The sequence below is a fragment of the Panthera tigris genome, chromosome D1 (assembly GCF_018350195.1).
Source record: "Panthera tigris isolate Pti1 chromosome D1, P.tigris_Pti1_mat1.1, whole genome shotgun sequence".
In the NCBI taxonomy this organism is placed as follows: domain Eukaryota; kingdom Metazoa; phylum Chordata; class Mammalia; order Carnivora; family Felidae; genus Panthera; species Panthera tigris.
The window spans coordinates 110,052,185-110,073,525 of NC_056669.1; the positions used below are offsets into that span (position 1 = coordinate 110,052,185).

Here is a 21,341-nt window from a genome sequence, read left to right on the forward strand (position 1 = left end):
CAGCAATATATTAAAAAGATAACATGTCATAACCAACCACGGTTATCTTGGGAACACAAGGCTCATTCATCCTTCAGAAATCAATCAGTGTGGGGTGCTTGGGGGGCTCAGTCAGTTGAGCATCCAACTCTTGATTTCGGCTCAGGTCATGATCCCAGGGTCATGGGATTGAGCCCCACGTTGGACTCTGTGCCGAATGTGAAGCCTGCTTGAGGTACTATATTCTCCTCCCCTCCCCTCCATTCATGCACTCTCTCTCGCAAAGTGTGTGTGTGTGTGTGTGTGTGTGTATACACACACACATACATACATATATATAATCGGTGATAATGACCAGATGCAGACAAAATGGTAGAGCGATAGGGACTCTTATTTGTGGCTGGTGGGAACACAAAATGATACAGCCACTGCAGAAGACAGTTTGACAGTTTCTTACAAAACTAAATATAATCCAGCAATTACGGTATTTACCCAAAGGACTTGAAAACTGATGTTCACACACAGACCTGCACACGGATGTTTATGGCAGCTTTATCCACACTTGTCAAAACTTGGAAGCAACCAAGATGTCCTTCAGTAGACGAGCGGATAAATAAACGGCGGTATAACCAAACAGATATTACCCAGTGCTAAAAAGAATGAGCTGTCAAGCCTCGAAAAGACATGAAAGAACCTTAAATGTTCCTAAGTGAAGGGAGCCAAGGCAAAGTCTACATACCGTATGATTCCAGCTGTATGACATTCGGGAAAAGGCAGAGCTGTGGAGACAACAGATCAGGGGTTGGCGGTGGGGAGATGGATGGGTGGGTAGAGCGCGGGGGACTCTCGGAGCAGTGAAAATGGTGTGATGCCATCATGATGGATATGTGTCATTATGTATTTATGGAAATCCCTGGAATGCACAACACCAAGAATGAACTGTGATGGTAAACTCTAGACCTGCGGTGATTATGTTGTGTCAGTGTAGGTTCGTTGATCGAAATGGATATACCGCTCTGGGGGTAGGGATGCTGATAATGGGGGAGGCTTCACATAAGGGGGTAGAGGGCACATGGGCGGTCCCTGTACTTTCCCCTCCACTTTGCTGTGAACTTAAAACTGTAAGAATAAAGTCTTAATGAAAAATCAAACAGGGATACTAACAGATAAAAGAAGAAAAACCATGTAGTCATCTCAATAAATTCCTTTATGATAAAAAACTCTCAATAAATTAGTAATAGAAAGGACCTTGGAAACTGACAAGGTCCCCTTAAAACAACATCTGTAGCTGATACCATTCTTAATGGTCAGAGACTGAAATGATAAGCCCCTGAAATCAAGGAACGTGGCAAGGATATTCATTACCAGTCGTATTCAGCCTCCTGAGTCCCAGCCAGTGTAGTAAGGCAGGAAAGAAAGAAATGGCATCCAGCTTGGAAGGGAAGGTATACACTGAATCAGTGTGCAGATGTCAGGATTGTCCTCACAGAGAATACGAAAGAGTACAAGAAAAAACAGAAACAACAAAACAAACCCCGAAACTGCCCCTCCTAGGACTAACAAATAAATTTAGTATAATTGCAAGACATCATCAGGTCAGTATTCAAAAATTAGTTGGATTTCTTTCTCATAGCAACAGACAACTGGAATTTGGAATTTTTATGAAATAGTTACATAGAAAAAAGAAAGTACTTAAATGTAGATCTGTTTATAAAGTGTGTGTCAGATTTAATGCTGAAAACCATTCCATATTGATGAAATCAAAGACAATCTAAATGGAAAGAGATACTGTGTTCATGGATTAGAAAGCTCAGTATTGTTGAGATGTCAGCTCTCCCCAACCTGATCGGATCTGGCGTGTCCATGTTAGTTCCAATCAAAATCCAAGCAGGAGTGTTTGTAGAAATCAACAAGTGACCTCAGGGTTGTGAGTTGGAGCCCCGTGTCGGGCTCCACGCTGGGTGTAGAGCCTACTTAGAAAATAAAAAGACAGGCCACACGCTGTCAAAGAATGTTTACAAATCGTGTGTCTGAGCAAGAACTGTATCCAGCTGTATAAAGAGTATTCAAAACTTCAATAATAAGAAAAACAGTCCAGTTTCTTAAGATCAAAAGATTTGAGCAGACAATGAATAAAATATATTTGTGTAGCAAATAAATATAAAAATGCCCATCATTTGTCATGACTGAAACTCAAGTTAACACCACGTTGAAATACCATTACGTACCTTTTGAACAAATTGTATCTGTTTCCTGTGTCTGCTGTAACACACTGTTGTAACAAAGCCACAAACGGGCTTAAAACAGCAGACACCACTGCGTCCCAGTGAATGCCGGAAGCCCAAGTTCAGGGTGTCAGCAGTGCCGCACTGCATCCAGGGACAGTAGCCGAGACTCCTCCTTAGCCTCTTCCACCTTCCGGTGGCTGTTGGCATCTTTGGGCTTGTGGTCACCTGCCTCCTTCAGCTTCGCATCCCCTTCTCTGTGTGCCATTGTGTCCCTTTAAAAAAATGTTTGTTTAAACATTCGTTTATTTTTTTTGAGAGACAGAGACAGGACGTGAGCAGGGGAGGGGCAGGGAGAGAGGGAGACAGATCTCGAAGCAGGCTCCGGGCTCCGAGCTGTCAGGCCAGGGTCCAACGCGGGGCCCGAACTCATAAGCCGCGAGATCATGACCTGAGCCGAAGTCGGATGCTCAACTGACCGAGCCACCCAGGTGCCCCATTGTGTCCTTTATAAGGACACCCGGAATGTCATTTAGGGGCTATCCGGATAATCTAATCTCCTCTCAGGATCCTTAATTGATTACATTCAAATAAGGTAACATTCACAGGCCCTGGGGAATAGGGTGTAGACCTATCTTTTGGGAGGCCACCTTTCAGCCTCCTACACAGCTAAGCCAGACCACAAAATAGACAGTACTCCATGCTTGCGACAGTGGAGAGCCACCTGGAGGGCTCACAAGTTACTCTTGGGAATGCAAAGTCAGACGACCGGTTTCTGAAAACGTTTGGCGGTTTTTCCAGAGTTAAACAGACATTTGTTGTACCATCCAGCAACGTCTTAGATGTTTACCCAAGTAAAATGAAAACTGTGCGACACAAAATTGTGAGGGTTTGTGTCACCTTTATTCATAATCACACAAGACCGTAAACAACCCAAAGTGTCCTCAGACTGGAAAACGGCTAAATGCCGTTACAGCAGCTCTGAGTTAGAAATCGCGTACGTGTGTGGAAGGCTTTCCGATGACAGCGAGGCTGCTCTCCGGGTGCTAGCTGTGTGCCAGGCGGCATCCTCGGTCCTCTGCGCGAGCGTGACCCTCACGGCAGGCCTGGGGGAGACACTGCAGAGGCTCCCAGTGTCCACAGTAGCACCCACAACCGGGGAGTGAAAAACCAGGGCTGGGGCTCGGCAGCTGCGTGGTCAGCCGCCAGTTCGCACTGATGTCCAGCTGACGTCACACTACTGACACACCGCTTCCAGGTCTGTCTTGTCATTTGAAATTCATGCCCACGTTTTTAGGCCCTTCCCTCCTGATGTCCTTGGGGACCCCTTTTCCCATGTGATCACTAACACCGATTGAGATTCGGATGGCTCATTCTACTCGTTGGTTAGCCTCTCCTGTAACGAGTATAGTTTGAGCTTCACGTACACGAGTAACTTAGGCTTTGTAAGTCGGAAACAATGTTGGCTACCTAAGAAAAACTAATGGGACCGACGCAGGCCTAGTGATTAGCAGTATCCCAAAATGGCACACGGTGTGGTATCCCCTGTAATTCAGGGACCTGATCTCCTTTTGTTTCCCAGATTTCCTGGTAGAGACCTGCTATTAGGATTAGAGGTATACGGAGCTGGAAGGTGTGGGGGAATGGGAGGAAATCGCATGTGATTTCTCTCCTGACAACTGTAGGCCATTGGATTTCCGATCATGTTGCTGTCCCCGGAGAGGTTTTATTACACCTTCTTCCCATCCTTCCAGAAATGTTGATATGATCATATTTGTATAGCTATTCTGTATCTACCTACATACTGATAGGGAGCACCTTAATTGATTTGTTTTGAAATTATAACAAAATTACCTTGCTTTGTTTCAAGATTTGAAGGCCATATAGAGATCTGCCCACCAGGCATGAGTCATTCAGCTTGTTCGGTCAACAAGAGTGTTCTAGAAGCTATCCGAGGAAGACTTGGATCTTTTCATGAACTCCTGCTTGAGCCACCCAAGGTAGGGCAGCTATCTTCATCACGGCTGTCCGGGTCAGTGACTTGGTTTAAATAGTGCTTAGAAAGCATATGAACCTTGTGGGAAATGGAACCGGCTGTGACCAGCACACAAGCTAGCCCTTCCGATCATCTGTGCTGCTGTTAAGCGAGGTTTTAGTTTTAAGCGAGTTACAGCTTTTATCTATATATATGTAGTGTCTACACTGGTGGATGGGGTAGAATTAAAATGAAGCAGAGTATTTATCTACTTAGAATACTCAGCTTTTTGTGCTTTTTTTCTATAAATTCTGGAGGCTTTTATGCCAATCAAACAGTCCTTGTGCCCTGTCATTTTCCCAGCTTTGAGGTTAAGTTCATCTTTTAGGAACTGATCTTTGAGGTTGAGTTGCCTTAATCCGAGTTGGAGTGGCGTATCAGTCTGATGGGTAGATGTGTTATTTAAGGAGTGCTCGGCACAGCGTGACTCAGCTCGTTTTTCCGCTGGGGGCCTCCGCGTGCTAAGCCAGCAGGGACTTCACTCAGGCAGTCCGCTGAGAGCACGAGTCGCACACCCCGAGGCCCGGTAGAGGAGAGCCGTCTGTGGGCCTCGAGTGCTGTTCTCCCGCAGCAGAGATTTAAGTGAGGGTAAGAGGCTCTTCCTTTGGGAATCTCTGTGGGAGAGTCCGGTCCGGGAGGTCCCCTGCCCACCCCAGTGCTTCCGCTTTCCTTTTTCCTTCTGCCCTGTGTCATCGCACCCAGTGGCCTAGCCGTCATGCGTGTGTTGTGGCATCTACCGTGCCAGGCCCTGGGAATCTGAAGGCGCTACTTTCTCCCTTCTGCATTAGGCGCTTTCTGTGTATCTCGGCGTTTTGTGGAGGGGAACGCGATTATTTACGTCCACGACGCAGGGAGTCTAGTTCAGCTTCCAGACGGTCTCTTCAGACGGCTGACGCCACCGCTTAGCAGGCAGGGTCCCTGCCCGTGTCGTGTCTTACGCGTCCGGCCAGCGCTGGGTGCGGGCCAGAGTGCTCGGCGTTCACCCTCGGGGAAAGCCCCTGTGCCCCCGTTTAACCATTCCGTCCAGCAGCGTCCCTCGTGGCACACGTAGGGAAGAAACAGGGTCAGGAAAGAAAAAGAAGGGATTGATTTAGTAGGAGAAGCAGAGAGAATATTCCAGGTGGGAATGGGAGGTGGGGGAAGGAGGACGTATGAGGAAGTTCCCCACCCGCGTCTTCGCTGGCCTGCCTGTCTCCTCTCTGCATGGACAGGAAGGCAGCGTGTCATGTGGACTCCCACACTCTGCTTCTTGGCCCTGGTGCAGAAGCAAGGCGGTCTCCCGTTTGGACTTCCGCTCCGTCACTGCTAGGAGTTCGGGAGGTCAGTTTGTACGTGGTTTCACTAGAGGATGCGGCGTGAGTTAGACCCTTGAAGGTTTTAACGTGTCGTTACTTAGAGCTACCTCAGCTGGAGGAAGAGGCTGAAGCTTCTAGTTCCCCGCAGCCTTGAGAGGAGCAGGGGGGTGTGAGGCGCGGCGCGGGACGTGGGGAAAGGGCGGCCTCACTGCCGGCTGAGGATTCGCCACCCTTTCCTGTGGGATTCGTGAAAGTCCCAAGTGTCCTGTGTCTGTCTCTCGTGATTCAAAGTGTAGAGACTCCCTTTTATGGGCAGGTACAGGTTCGAAGTTGATCCTCTTTCAAGGTTGTGACCCAGAGACAGCTTTGAGCTTGCCTCGTTCTCAGATTTTGCAAAGATTGGGGACTGTGTTCCAAAACCACCTGTAACGTGTCTTAGTTTCGAGATTTCCGGCCAGGTTTGGAATACCTCACCTTTTTCCCCCTGAGCGTAGCCGTCTGCGATCTTCCTGCGGCACTTTGGGTTGTCGAAGCAGGGGGATACTCAATTTCTTAAAAAGTGTACGGTCCAGGGAAATGACTTGATTTCCCCCCCCTTGGTCATTTCATCGTATCTTCAAGATGGCAAAAGCGGCTTTGGATTTTCCGTCAGATGGAGGGTTCGGGCCCCAGTGTTTGCAGGGGGAGTTTACGTGGCGTGCACATTCGCCCATACCCCTCCACCCTTTTGCTTGTTTACTGAGCTGGATTTAATTGGAAAGCTTTTTCCTCCTCAGAAAAGCGTGATGAAAACTACGTGGGGTGTGCTGGACCCTCCCGTGGGCAACACCCGACTGAATGTGATCAGGTTGATATCCAGCCTCCTGCAGACAAACACCAGCAGTATCAATGGGGACCTCATGGAGCTGAATAGCGTCGGGGTCATATTGGTAAGATTTCCCCCAAAAGGTCATTTACTTTGCCCTTGATGTTCTGTAGACCTACAACTCGCACAAGTGAAAAACCTCACGCATTTACAGTCTGTCGGTGACTTCCTGGTTCTGAGCACAAATGGTCTCTTATGCAGTTTTTGCCTTGAGTTTATCGTCAGTTTTTAAGTTTTCAGTATTTATTATTGCTGCGTGTAAAGAAGTATATTAGAGATTTCATAGATGATTAAGACCCGCTTTCCCTCCAGAATCTCAGTCTGGCACAGGTGGTCGAGCAGTCCTGTCCCTCGGGGGAGCTGTTAGCTAGAAATGACTGCTGGTTACAGCACCGTGTTCCGCTTGTAATTAGCAAAGGGACAAGTGTTTATCTTCTCTCCCCTGACAGATATGTGGTCTTTTAAGTTGAGTCCAGATTCTTCCCTGATACAACTATACTCTGTGGTTGGTGGAAGGGGAAAGGGAGAGCCCAGGAATCATCTGGACTCCCTTGACCCTCAGGTTCCCCAGTTCCAAGGTTTGTGCTTAGAATCCCCAGGCCCAGCTCTGGTGCCCCTGCCTGCTCTGTCTGTCCTGCCACCCCAGGGCATGGAAGGCACGGGGTTAACACTTAGCGGGTTTCATGAGCCGTCTGGCCTTGGCGTACACAAGGGGAAGTTTGGGCTCTTTGCACACTCTTTGCACTTCCTTCCATTTCTCATGTGATGCTGGGTGTAAACGCCTGTGCGAGAGAGAGGGTCTGTTTTTCACATCTTGCCCAGAGACGGGACACATTCTATGGCTAATAGGTGGTGGAACCAAGATTTGAATTCACATCCAGTTTCAAACCGACGTGGGCTTTATCAGCCACACTGTTACGCCACCTGGTGTCACTAAGATACTTTTAGCTGTGTTTCAGCTTTGGGTTAAATGACGACAGCATAGGAATACAGGGCAGAAACATGTTGGAGTGAGATAAAACGTTACAGAACTACAGTCTCTTTGGTGAAATAACAACCATTCTGTCTGGGGACAGTTTTTGCCCTACCCTCTGGCTGGTGGATAAATTATAGCCACATAACTTTCTACTCCTGTCCCTGAAGTCGTCAGTTACTAGCCTCTGATCTTACTGATAGTAAGTACCCAACTGCTTTTGAAGGACAGCAAATTTGATGAAACTCCTAAATGGGTCATTAATCGTTACCTGGTTTTGAGTTGAGGTAACCAGACTCGAAGCATGTCCTGAATACATGTATACACGATGCATTTTGTGTTTGTAGGAATTGTCTTTCCTTTTTGTGATCCTATCAACTTTTCGAGCAATCTGGGAAACCCATGTGCTTTCTGGAGGTCCACACGTCACTGCTTCCCAGACCTCTCTTGTTTTACTCCATTCGCTAATAGTTCCATGAGTTTCAAATGCCTGAGTGCTTATTCTTTGTTAAGGTGTGAGCACCCTGAGATTGGAGACCATCTTTTTGTCTGTCCCTGTCTCCTGTATGGCCTCTAGCACTGTGCCCTGCACAAAAGCCATCAGTACAGGTTTGTTGACTCAAAATAAAATTCTTAAACATTTCTTTAAAAATTAGTGGACGCTTACTGAACTTAATGCCTGTGTTAGTTGCCTTGAAAATGTAAAAAGATTTTCGGAAGCTTACTGTTGTTTTCCTGTGTTCATTGTTGTTTTCTACTAGATTCCATGCAATTGCTGGCATGTTGAATGAGCAGGTATCATGCTCTTCAGTCTCCGTAGTGGCATTTCAAGCCCCCGTTAAAGTAAACTTGTTTTCCTTTTAAATAGTCCTGTTGAACTAAGAACATATCATTTCCACTTTATTAAATAACTCTTTGGGAAGTGTGTTAGAGTAGTGGCTTTCAACGTTGAGGCGGCCGAATAAAAGCAAGCGTGGCTTTTTCTTTTTTGTAGGACATGTTCTTCAAATATACATGGAATAACTTTTTACATACACAAGTGGAAATTTGTATTGCACTGATTCTTGCAAGTCCTTTTGAAAATACAGAGAATAACACCATTACCGACCGAGACTCCGCCGGTGACAATTTGTTACTGAAACACGTAAGCTTACTGGTGTCTCTTTTCTGCTGCTCCTGATAAGTGTGAAGTGGGTCAGTCGAAGGGCAGGGAGGTAATTTCAGAGTCCAGATGGTTAACTCTCTTGTTTTCAAGTCTGCAGAAAGCGTTCAGCCAGTTGTTTGGCTTACCAGTTTTAAATTTTTTAAGTGTGCTTACTTGTTTTGAGAGAGTGTGCAAGCAGGGATGGGGCAGAGAGGATGGGGAGGGAGAGAATCCCAAGCAGGCTCTATGCTGCCAACGCCGAGCCTGACTCGGGGCTCAAACTCTTGAACCGTGAGATCATGACCTGAGCCAAAATCAGGAGTCGACGGACTGAGCCACACGGGCACCCCGGCTTGCCAGTTTTAATTTTAATTTGTAGGCTAAATACACGAGTGAAGGTTGGCAGGAGTGGGCTGCGTGCAGTAACGAGCGAAACGTTTCTGTGGCCCTGTTTCCTTTTGTTAACTACGAGGTGATTTTACTAAGTCAGTCTTCAGATTTCTTCTTGCCCTGAAGTTCCGTGGTTGTGCGGAGTTTTCTAGCTCACGCTGGGTTACTCGCAGACCGGGGACTTGGGAGAAGCTGGCTCAACCAAGTCGAAGGGAAAGGCCGTGACCTTGGGTGCAACTGCATCGCGCATGCCGACAGCGATGGCAGCGGGTGCGGAAGCGAGCGTGGCCCGGGCTTCGAAAGCACAGGGATTGCTGCGGATTCCGAGAGATTTTTGCCAGGGTGTACTCTTCCTTATTCTTTTGAATTCATTAGCCAGTTTTCATGGCTCGTGAAACCCGGCTTTGCTTTAGGTCAGCTGCTCAGCGGAGCGGCACCTGCAGTGTCGCTGTTCCCCAGCAGCTACGGTGCTGGAGGCGTGGCTCCCGTCCCGATCCCCGTAGCGTTTGTTCTGAGGGCCTTGCGTGAATCTGTTACCACGTTGCAGATGAGTTAGCCGGTAATTCACAGCTTGCTGGGTGATAACATGTCACTGTTCTATTTGAGTAGAGTTCTGTTTCAGTCTAGAACTTTGATGCTTTGACATTATTTACATAAATGTTAACTGGAATATTCCTTTTTATTCAGCTTTTTCAAAAATGTCAGTTAATAGAACGAATACTTGATGCCTGGGAAATGAATGAGAAGAAACAGTAAGTAAGCCGTTTTCTGAGAGGAATTCTGTCTGATTTTTAACTTGAAGAAAACACCCTCCCTTGCCTGAGAGAACAGTGAGAGTAACTACGAGGTACAGACCAGCTTCCAGTTACAAATGGTTCTCTCCAGATTCTTTCATTGTAGCCGTTTATTTCTAGATCCCCCCCGTCTTTGTAGCTCTCTTGAGGGGAACCCAGGGGTTAGCTGCCTTTGAAACTTCCGGGACCTTTTTGAATAGCTGTTTTCCTGACAGTAGGAAAGAAAAAGAGTCCTCAAGTCAAGGCCTCCCTGATGATGCTTCAAGTTCAGGTCACCCTGTGTTCTCGCCGCGGAGAAGGGCACTTCCTGACCGAAGAGGGGACGGCGACTGCCCTGGCGATTTGTGTTCAGAAAATCTCCGTTAGCCGACGGGCACGATCACCTGAAGTGGTGGCTGACACGCGTCAGGCGCTTTGCCGCACGCCCCGCTTCCTCCCTCGGGCCCTGGGGGCTTTGACGCCATCTCACAGGAGGCCGGTGGCGGGGCGTGCGTGGAAGACGCTCTCGGGGCCACTTCTTGCGTTTGCTTTTTTTTTTTCAACTTTTTTTTTTTTTTTTAAATTTATTTTTGGGACAGAGAGAGACAGAGCATGAACGGGGGAGGGGCAGAGAGAGAGGGAGACACGGAATCGGAAACAGGCTCCAGGCTCCGAGCCATCAGCCCAGAGCCCGACGCGGGGCTCGAACTCACGGACCGCGAGATCGTGACCTGGCTGAAGTCGGACGCTTAACCGACTGCGCCACCCAGGCGCCCCTCGTTTGCTTTTAAGTCAGGTGCATTGAGGTGTAATTCTTGTAAGGTGGGACTCCATCCTTTCAGGGCGTGCATTTCTAGGAGCTCTGATGAACGCGTGCGGGTGCGGGAGCGCTGCGCTCAAGGCACGGAGCATTTCCAGCAGCCCAGAAGGCCGTCCCGTGCGCCTTCGTGCTTGAGCCCGCGCCGGGAGGTTTCTTGCTCTGTGTCTCTGCTCAGACTCCTCTTGCGGCCTCTGGGAGAGCTAGGAACTAAAGGGAGGTGTCAGCTTTATTTTGTCAGGTTTGGTGTTTCCGGAAGTGCTCACTGGCACTGATAGAGCTGTGACTGGACTCTGGAAAACCTGCATTTAGTCCGAGGCTCGTCTCGGTGGGCCTCGGGTCCATTCTTCCACACGGAGCTCCTGTGGGGGTGCTGTGTCTGGCCAGATCAGCCTCTCTGGGTCTGTGTTTGGCCCCACGTTAGCAGCTTAGAGCCCTCCCCAACCTCCCTCGTTCTCTGCCTCTTCGTCGCCAGTGCAAAGGTGTCTGGTATGCTCTGTGTCCCCTAAGCGCCATCCTTCAGAGGCTTGACTGTTGTAGTCCCCCCACCTTGGGCGTTCCGGAACGAGCTTTCCTAACGTTTCCTTGCCCCAGAAGCCGAAAGAACATCAGGAGCCTTGGAGCAAAACCCTGGCGGGTGGGCATTTGAGCTCCCTCGGGAGCTCGTGGGAGCACCGCACAGGGTCTGACCAGGAAGCTGCCTGTGAGGAACACCGGGGTCTCGGGATCTTATTGTGAAGCCAGAAGAGGCTCTTAACAACTCACTTGAGATCAACTCTGTGTCTTCTGACCCTTAGCTGTTTGCAGACCCTTTAAGATTCTTAGCAGATACCCTCTTTCTCAGAAAAGCCTTCAAGCAAGTATGGCTTTTTTAGTGGCCCCTGAAAGATCCTCCCTGTAAGCAAAAATCTAAGTCCTGACCCTTTGTAAACAGGCAGAGAAATCACAGCGATGTGAGAGGTGTATCTACATGGACGGATTTGGTAAAGATGGGTCCTGGTTAGGAAGGGTAGGCCCTAAATGGGGGAGAGCAACGGGGAGTGGTTTCTGTGCCCGTGTTCCAGGTGCCGTGTGGGCCCGAGACCAGCTGAGTGCCCCTCGCCTCGGCCGGATCCTTAAGATCGGCTGCTCTTTTGACCTGAGAAATGCCATTGGTAGACGATTATGTCTGTGAGTAGACGCGGTGGAGACGTGATGTCTCAGAAAACGAAGCAGCAGGATTGTCACCTTAGGTGCTTTCAGCCTTTTTAAAGTCTGTTCACAGAAAGATCCAAAGCCAAGTCACAGAAATATTAGGTGTCAGTGAATGTTTGGGCTTTTTTTTTTTTTTTTTTTTTTTAAGATTATCGAAGGTTAATGATTGGTTTGTATATTGAACGGACCTTGATGAGTGTGGCCACGTGTGATCCTTGAGCGGACCGCCTCTGCCCCTCCCCACCCTGGCCTGACCTGGTGGCCGTCCATCCCCAGCTTCAGGGCCTCCGTTTTTAGAATGATCACTCCAACCCGCTGTGCTTACCAGGCTGTCTCACGACTCCCTCCGGTCGGGAGTCTGAAGATTTGTCCTCTCCCCCTTGTCAGGGCCGAGGGAGGCAGACGGCACGGCTACATGGGACACCTGACAAGGATAGCTAACTGTATCGTGCACAGCACTGACAAGGGCCCCAACAGTGCATTAGTACAGCAGCTTATCAAAGGTAAGTGGCTTTTGGAATTTTAATTACACTTTTGTTGGATTGGAGGAAGGATTTAAGGGTAAATTGGAAACCTTCGTAACGTTTTTAATGGCAGTCTGTGGAGTTCCTTTATATTGCGCGAATTATCCGGAGATCTGAGTGAAGTTGTTTGAAGAGTGTAGTTTCTTGCTCTGTGTCCCTCCTTATTTCTGCAGTCCTTTGAGTGAGTACTGGCAGCCCGGCCAAGGCACCCGCTCTCGCTCTCAGGGAGCCTGCTCACCATATCCACCAAGTCTGGCGTCCCATCGCCAGCCGCTATGTCACGAGCTGGGATCGCTCTTTTTATTTACTTCTGAAGGCCCCTGTGTATGTAGCCTGTGGATTGAGTTCCTTCAGCTGGGGTATTGCAGCATTCATCCACATGTTTTCCGTCTCTCCTCCTAAGAGGAGGGCTAGTGGACTCTAAAAGATGCTTTCTGTACCAGCATTGAAATTTACCAGGCGAGGTTACTGGCAAGAAGCTGCAGGTGCCTTTTACACTGGCGCCCAGGCCAAGAGTCCGTCCCCTCTACACCGAGGGCCCAGGAGCTCTGTGGACTCTGGGGCTTGGACTGGTCCTGCGACTTAACTCCAGGAGTGTGAAAATCTCCAACCCCTGTAGTTCTGAATTCATCCAAACTCAACTTGCTGAACACTAGAAATTGTTTCCCAGTCTATCCGGTTTGTCTTTTAAGAAGGTCTGTGTTCAAGAGGCTGTTCCCTGTTGAACATGCACTGAAAGAGCTGTTCTAGGCCGTGGGATCAGTTGGGGCTTTGCCCCCCTGTAATTTTGCTCCCTGAGACAGGTCCAAGCGGGGCCGTCCCAGGTTGTGTGCTCACCTGGAGAGGTGGCCATGGGCGTGATTACGTCCTGTGGCTCAGTCTTTGTTTTCCCGGAGCTGCTCACCACGGGGTGTGTGAGGGGCACACACACATCTGTTGGAACCGGAAGTGTCAGAGGACAGCTCTAGTCAGGGTTCCGAGATTATAGCCGTAGTTCTCTTTTCTCGGAAAAAGTATTTGTGTGCCCTTTTCTTTAAAATTCCTCTAGAAGGTGGAGTCTCACTGCTGCGTCTGTGTTGCCATGGTGGCCTATGGGCACAAGCATTTAGGAAACACTGTGTTGGAATAATTTGAGCAGCCGAACCAGGCTCCAGGAGCCATCACCGTATCTGACGGGTGTGCGGGAGCTTGTGCTACAGCATTTCCTAAACTTGAACGACGTGGAAACAGACGATTTTTCCTCCTGCCTTAAAAGACCCACTGTTCTCTCTGAAGTGCACTGGGCACACGCTTTCCAGATTCAGTGTTCGCCATTTTTAAAACTTGTTAAATTCACAGAGCTGCGTAGCACCCTTGGCATCAAGCAGAGACCTTTTGCAGGGGGGGGGGGGGGGGGCTCTGGTTCCTGAAATTACTGACGTCCAGGCCACAAGGCCTTATAACTCTGTTTCTCCAAGAGGCGGGTGCTCAGATGACGGGGCACATCTGCCTTCGAGCAGCCGAGCGGGTGGTGCACCCCCTGTTTCCTGTTTGTTTTGTGCGTCTGTGTTTGAGGCCCCTGGAGTGACCATGCCTCTTTCTTTCTCTCTCCAAAGGTCTTCCAGATACAGTCAGGGAGCGATGGGAGGCGTTCTGCGCAAGCTCCTTGGGAGAAACTAACAAGAGGAACACGGTAGATCTAGTAGGTTTTACCGGGTCACGTTTCTGTGACTCCAGTGCTCTCGGCCTTTGCCCACTTGCTCAGAAAGAGATGAAAGAAAGATCTTTCGTTTGTCTCGGTAATTCGGGGCCAAGGATAAGTTCATGTTTCTTTACCAAGGAAGAGAGGTCAGTGTTCGCCATATTCGTGACAACTTGTCTCGTCAGTTCCCAATTCCTGCCTGCGGTGACCAGAGGGTACAGAGAGGCCACTGACCTCTACGTCCCCCACCCCCACCCCCATTTCCCTCAGTGCCTCAACAGAACCGCTGCTAGCCAGCCTTCTCTGTCGGGGGTGTTGCCTTCTGCCTCAGATAAGCCAGGGTGGTTAGAAGCCTCAGGAAGCCTTTGGATATTTTCTAATATTACTGAGTTGAGTTTACCCTCTTTTTAGATTATTCCCACTGTGGGGCGGGGGAGAATTTTGTAGATGACTTTGGAACTAACACATTAGAACCATTAGCCAGGGAATAATGGCATTGATAATATTTTTAAAAATTATATTGGACTTTGGAATGTATTCTTTGTTTTTTTAATGCATTGAGATTGAAGGTAAGTATTGCTTTTGGTTTTAAAGATAAGGAAAGCATTTCCTTTTGTAAGCACATGCCAGCTGATAATTGAGGTGGTGGCTTTAACTCTACACAGAAGTAGATGTGTCGGGCACTTAATTCTATGTTTGAAATTCAGCAGCTGCTTCTAATACACACTAACGCCTTGGCTGTTAGGCGGTCAGGTCCCTGACAGCCTTATCAGTTCACAGCAGAGTTTAGAAACAGGAGGGAAACAGAAGGGCTCAGAGCAGAAACAGAAGTGGCAGCTACAGAGCGGTCACCAGGTCATCCTGTGTTACTCTCCCAAAGGGCTGTTGCCTTCTATTTGGTAGATTGTCTAGCAAATTTGGTTATCTTTTTCCAGACTCTTCACAGATTGGTTGGGTAATGGCTTGTTAAGGATGGGTATAATGATAGAATCAGTAGGAGTTGGAAGATTGTCAAGTTAAGAGATCACTAAGGGGAGCTGTGTGAGGCCACTTAATTAAAATACGTCCGATGGCCTCAGTGTCTCAGTGCGTCATAGCCCAGCAGAGAGACTGACATCCACTTTGACAGCCCTGAGTCATCAAGGAAGACTTAAGTAATTCTTGATGAGCATAACCACCTACGGTGGATTGATTGCTTTCTTCCCCAATCACATTGCTTAAAATTGTGGATAATCAAGGTTTTATTGTGGGCTGAAATTGTTCTCTGGCACTGTTAAATTGAACCATTTAATTTAGTAGAAGCCCCATCTCGATTCTTTGTTAAGGTTGCGGGCAGTGTGGTCTCCTTGAAGGGGTGTTGTCATACTTCTTATTTATAAAGGAATGTTTAGGAATATTAATTGTGACTTTGGGAGACTTCTTTAAAGGTGTTCCTTCAAAGGGTTGTAGACTTCAAAAGTGTCCAGTAAAACTTGCTGTTATCAGCGGTTTTTAAAACATGTTCTTTGTCTTTGGTAATTGAAACATTTCTCGTGTGAGCAGTTCTGTACAAAGACAGCCTTCGTTGCAGTTCAGACAGCACTCAGCTGCTTTGCATGGTGCTGTCAGTAACCTGGGCTGTGACTCCGTGTAAATGTTCTGTGTGTCTACGTGAAGGGGCGTATACAAGCAGGGCAGAATTCACGTACAGCCCTTTTGGGTCAGACACCTCTGACGTCCGGACTTTACACCTGGGTGGAAGGGAAGGTTATCCTGGGCCCATCTGTCACTAATAGCAGCTTAGTTCTCTTTGGCCAAAAGCGGTGAGACTTCTAGAGCCTTGTTGATGTCGCTCATATCCCGTGTTGATTTAGCCCCACTCTGTAATTTTGTTGTCTGTTGTCCGTGAGAACTTTCGGGCTGATGTCTCAAGACCTCTTCAGTTCCTTGATCCCACGTGCCCAGGACTTAAATACCACCTCCCTTCAGTTTTAAGTCCTTTCAGTGGGGAATTTTGCTCTGTAGTCATTTTAGGGATATGTAGGTTCCCGGTTCCTAAGGGTGCCTGTGCATTCTAGGCCACCAGCGAGACTTCCTGCGGCCTCTGGGCTCTCCGTGTTTGCGCCCAGAAAGCTTCAGGTTGTATCCTAGGAGGGTTGGGTACCATGTTCCAGGGCACATTATCATAAACCCAGCTTGGTAAACGCAGTGAGTCTTGCCCTTGGGAAAATGTCCTGCAGAAAGAGTGCTCACTTGCCCATGTAACGCAGTACAAGGTCTAAGTAGAGGCATCTCAGACACGTTCATTCTAAAATAGGCAGTTGACTAATAATAGATGGCTTATTCCCTGTCCGCTCCCCCAAATCGATAGATTAGATTAGAGACGCTGTCTTGATGCCTTGACTTAGTTGGTTTTACCATGGCTCAGATGTCTCCCTGGGAATCATTTTAGGTGTTTCCTAGGACTTCAGCCCATCCGCAGTTCACACCTGATGCTTGGGTTAAAATATTGTTGTATTGCCCTGGCCTGTTCTTATTTTCCTAGTCACAGCGAGGATTCGTTGATTAGCACACCAAACGCTTCCCTGTGCCGCTGGCTGTGGGCTGAGGTCCTGCTCACTCCTGTAGGAAAAGCCGTGCCAGCCCCGAGCTCCTCCCGCTCCTGGGCGGCTTTCTAACTACGCTGTCTCTGAGGTCTGTGAAGTACTTTAATCTTTTGGCCCATCACACCGAAGTATATGCACAGTAGACTCGTAGATTGCTTCTGTGTTTATGTTGGGAGTTTTGTTATGAATGAAATTTGGTGTGTTACTTACCAGAGACCTCTCCGTGGGTCTGTTGGTAAGAACTGGTCAAGTCTTGGTAAAGTTAGGTAACGTAGGAGGTGTCGACACGGACTCTGGAAGGTTGCGTTTGCTTCGTTCTCTGCCTCCTATGTGTGGGGGAGAAGGTGTTGTCTCGAGTATTGGCGTGTCCTTCCCGCCACTCATGAGCTCGCTCGGGGAGGTTGTGCAGAATAAGGCACACGTGTGCCCGTGCGTTGGCCCAGAGGCCCAGCAGCGTGGGGCAGAACCGCCGTGTGTCTCACCCGCCCCGGGGCATGGGGGTGCCGGGGGGTCCCCAGCAGGGCCCCAGGGTAGCAAGGGGGGAGATCTTGTCTGTGATTTCCACACGTCACCTGGGTTAACATGCCAGCCGTGCCCATGATCCTCCTTAGCATTTAGCAAGCTGACCGGCCAAGGCGCCAAAAACAATTGGCTTTTTCCTGTAGCAACAGTTAACGAAACTAAAATTTTACTATGAAAGAAGGGAACAACATCTCAAAAGCTTTTTTCCGCTGAAGCGTCAAGACTATATTTAGAACACTTCTGGCTTGGTCAGAGTGTTCGTACGTACTTGTTACTTTTTAAAAAGTTATGACTGTGTTCCCCGTACATTCTCATAATGTGTTGGTATTCGTTAGTTTAATAAACATTTGAGCGGCTACTGTGTGCCATGCACTGAGGCTCTTGTCGTAAACTCGACTGGCAAAGATCCCTGCCTGGGTGGAAACGGGTAAACTCCAGGGCAGGGAGCCAGGGGTTTGTCTGGGGCAGGTGTGCAGACCTCTCCGAGAGGTACCTTTGTGCAGAGGCGTGAGGGGGGCAGAGCTCGTGCGGAAGCTGGCCCGGCATCCGGAGGGAGAGAGCGGGCATGAGGTCCAAGGCCAGCTCTCCTGCTTTAGTCCACTCGGACCCTGGTTATATCTTAGTGAGATGAGAAGCTGTTCGGTATGGCATCTAAAGGTGACATAGCTTAACGTACATTGTAAAAGAGCGTTACGGCTCTTGGGTTGAGAACAGACTGCGGTGGGGCAGGTGGCGGCAGGGAGACCCGTCAGCCCCCAGGTACGGCGTTGACCGGGGCGAGAGGTGGAGGCAGCTTGCACCAGAGAGAGCTGATCGGCCTGGTGAGAAGCGACGGTCTCGTAGGTTGTGTTTTGACAGTGGGGTGAGTAGATACGTGTGAGAGAGAAGAAACCAGAAGGCCGAGATTTGAGCTGAGGAATGAGGAGGCGACGAGTGGCATCTGCTGAGATGGAGACACCTCGGAGGGGGCGTGCCGGGGGCTCGGGGCAGGGGCTCAGGTGGCGGCATCTAGCTGTGTGATGGACTAGGTGGGATTCCAGGCAGCGGGTCCCCTCCCCGCCGGGGCTGGGGTGCGTTCAGCCATCTTTGTAGCCCATTTTATCGGTAACAGTTTCAGGCCAGCTAGGCTGTGGGTAGAATCAGAGTCACCACATCTTTCCGTACATAAACACAAAGGCGTGCGTGCATCGTGTTGTTAATAACTTGGCAAAACTTCTTTTTGGAGAAAAGATTACCTCCCGGAATTGCTTTGAGGAGACAAGTGACAGAGGGTACGTAAAAGGGGTCACTACTGCGTCCGGCACGTGGTAGTTGCTCAACAGAAACGGATTTCTTGCTCACCTTTCGTCAACGAACCGATGCGTTTTGTAGCGAAAGGTAACACTGTGAATGAGGAAACGTTGAATCCTGCTTGAACTCGGACGAGACCCGCCAGGGGTGGCCAGGTCTTTTTTTGTTCTCTCTTGTCTAGTTGACCTGGCTTGCTCTTTGGCTTGTCTTCTAATCCTGCACCCTACCCTGGGGGACACCCCCTAAAACATAATAGGATTCTCGCGCTAGCTTGCCGCCCAGCAGCCCGGGTCTCCTCTGGACCCGCCACAGTGGCCGGGCCTCCCGTGCCGCCGGCTGCCGTGACCGAGCAGGATCCCGCCTCCCCCCCTCCCGCGTTCGGGCCCCATCTGCACGACTTTCCCACTAACTCGCGGGAGCTGCGATTGACCCCGGCACACTCCCTTCGTTGGTCCCAGATCCTGCCTTTGACCTCATCCGGCCAGTTTCAGATTCCGAGTGTGCACACCCACCTCTCCCTCAGGGAGAAGGGGGCGGGGGATTCATTGGACGTGCGGGGCAGTTCGCTTGGCTCAGCATCGTTGCCAGAGATGGTCGAAGAGAAAAGAGATTGATTTTATTCGAGCGGTGATGTATTGCATTTCATAAGCCATACCACACGCAGACCTGTGGGAGCCTCCTTCGGGTTTCTTGGTCCAGTGTTGGAACATCACAGAACAAACCAGGCCACTTTGTGTGGCTCCGTTCAGGCTCTTAGACACAGTGTCAAGGGTTAGCAGGTCGCGGCCGCTCACGTCTTCCCCCGATGACCGTGCCCTCTGCCGGTTATGCTTCTGTGGAAAGTACAGGGTGAGTAACTCAGGAAACACAGTGTAAGTTACCCTCAGAAGTACACTGCTCGTTTTAGGATTTTACAGACTGTTCACATTTATTACTGGCTATGCAGCAGTCACTGTTACTCGTGCTTAGTCACTTGTGTATTTTCATTTCTAATTGTTAATACGTCCCCTCAATGCCGTGTGTCATTTATGAATGAATAAAAATCACCGTGAATTGGTGAGCAGTTCATGTTCGTGTTTTGTTTGAGTTGGTTGTAAGTTTTGAGGGCAGGGACTATGTTTTAAGGGACAGAAGATTTGGGGTCTTTTTATAAGCAGGGTGTTCTAGTGGTTCAAAGTCCACTCTAGGGTTTATGGACAATGTTCTTCTCAGAGTGGACAGGGGACGCGAGAAGTAAAAGTGCTCCTATCTAAACCTGACCTTCCCGGGGGCCCATGAGTAACCCCTGGGCGTGGTAATTTCACTCTCTGAGCTTGGCACATATGAGTTGTTTTTATACTTCACCTGAGCCGTTCCTTCCACCTGCCCTTTGTAAACATTTAATTGGAGATGATTATTAAAATCACTTAAATGGAGTAACTCCCCTCTTCCCTGGTTTCTGGCGATACTAGGAAGGAGAGCGAGAACACAAGTGGGCAGCAGAAGGGCAGGTGACCTGACCATCTGGTTGAGTGAAATGGGCTTTTGGATGATTGGGGTGGATTTTATAACTTAACTGTTAACTTATTTTTGTGCTTGCTGTTGTTACACATTGAGAGAAAAACTAAATGTGATTTTTCCATAAAAATGCTGATACGAATGTCCAAAACTTTTCTCTGTTAAATAGTGTTTTACATTTTTATGCATATAGGTTACAACCTGCCATATTCATTCATCCAGTGATGATGAAATTGACTTTAAAGAAACGGGTTTCTCACAGGATTCTTCTTTGCAGCAAGTGAGTCATGCCTAAAGCTTTGCTTTTTGTTTTTATTTTAAATGCTTAATCTAGTTGCCACCTATGAGTCCCCTTTGGAGGCAGATTATGCACTAGGATATGATTTGGGGTTACTTACTAGTTAGGCAAAAGCATTAAAGATCGGAAGTTTCAGGTATGTGAGAGGAAGGTTTGTACTGATTATGTTTCCAGGGAATGTTTCACCCCTGGTCACGACAAAGCGGAATTGGGTGAATTTTCAGACTTGAGCAAACCGAATGAATGGTTCAGCGAGTGCCTCAGACATACGTGTTACGCAGACCTGTGCACCGGCTGTGTGGTTGCTTAAAAGATCCCGTGGTAGCGACCTGTGGGTGAGAATCACACTCTTCGTGTGTCCTTACGGTCTTTTCTAGTGAAAGTTTCAGTTGCAGCAATTCCTTGCCACCCCACCCTCCTGTCCCCAATACTGTCCACTTATCAGCTGCTTCTGCCCTTTGTGGGGGAGAAGACGGGGTCTAAAAGTGACATGCCCGGATCTATCCCTCGCCCAGCGGTGGTTCTTGGAGAGGCGGCCGGTGGTTTCGCTACCTTGACTGGATACCAGGCGCGTACCCGACGTGGGAGCTAATGGCACAAGCCCCTCTTTCAAGGCACCAGCTCCTCAGACGGACAGATGGTGCCAGGACCCCATCTTGGCACCGAGTTGCTTTGGTGTCGGGGGGGGGGGGGGGCGGGGGGAGGTTGACATAGCCCCCTTCCTACCCGGCACTGAATGTTCGCTTGGCTTCTTTTTTCTTAGCCTTTAAGCCTCATCTTTTCCCAGGGCCAGGATGAGGCTGCTTGTGGCTCTGCCGACCCCGTGTTTGGGCCTCCCAGTAGGCTGTCCTGCTGTGGTCGGGGCGGTTACTAAGTCAGGTTCACATTCACATTTACAGGACAGGTCTGGAGTGGGTTTTCAGCGCTAGGCTGGCTTCTCCGTTGATTCTTAACGCTCCTGCCCTTCGGAAGCCAGCCTCCCGGGGTTAGGGGCAGGGGCGGCCAGCCCACAGGGGGGGGCTGTTGAGCAGCAGGGGCCTTCTTGTAGAGACAGCAGCCCCTCGCTGCCACCCTCGTGCCTTGCTGGTGCACCCAGGGTGCCCACCTGGCCCACTGTGAGCCCTGGTGCCTACAGGCCCTTCTTCCTTGACCCCCGAGTTCTCCGGCCTGGCGGTAGCCTCTCTGCCCCTACGGAAGCATCTGGAGAGTCCTGAAACCGGCCACTCAGCCTGGTGTGAACTCTAGCGCTACGCA

At 49.3% G+C, this 21,341-nt stretch overlaps 1 protein-coding gene across 14 annotated transcripts in view; it reads left to right on the forward strand.

The window, feature by feature from the left end:
- The window catches only part of PPP6R3 (protein phosphatase 6 regulatory subunit 3), a 92,437-nt gene that overhangs the window by 46,842 nt on the left and 24,254 nt on the right, over positions 1 to 21,341 (forward strand). For 8 of the 14 annotated variants that reach the window (XM_042957935.1, XM_007094110.2, XM_042957936.1 and 5 more), the window contains 7 exons: positions 4,075 to 4,204; positions 6,311 to 6,463; positions 8,367 to 8,516; positions 9,594 to 9,658; positions 12,078 to 12,193; positions 13,810 to 13,895; positions 19,983 to 20,069. In XM_042957935.1, the coding sequence (XP_042813869.1) occupies positions 4,075 to 4,204; positions 6,311 to 6,463; positions 8,367 to 8,516; positions 9,594 to 9,658; positions 12,078 to 12,193; positions 13,810 to 13,895; positions 19,983 to 20,069 (787 nt within the window). The remainder of the gene's footprint in view (positions 1 to 4,074; positions 4,205 to 6,310; positions 6,464 to 8,366; positions 8,517 to 9,593; positions 9,659 to 12,077; positions 12,194 to 13,809; positions 13,896 to 19,982; positions 20,070 to 21,341) is intronic. The other 6 variants (XM_007094118.3, XM_007094119.3, XM_007094120.3 and 3 more) reach the window with 1 other exon arrangement.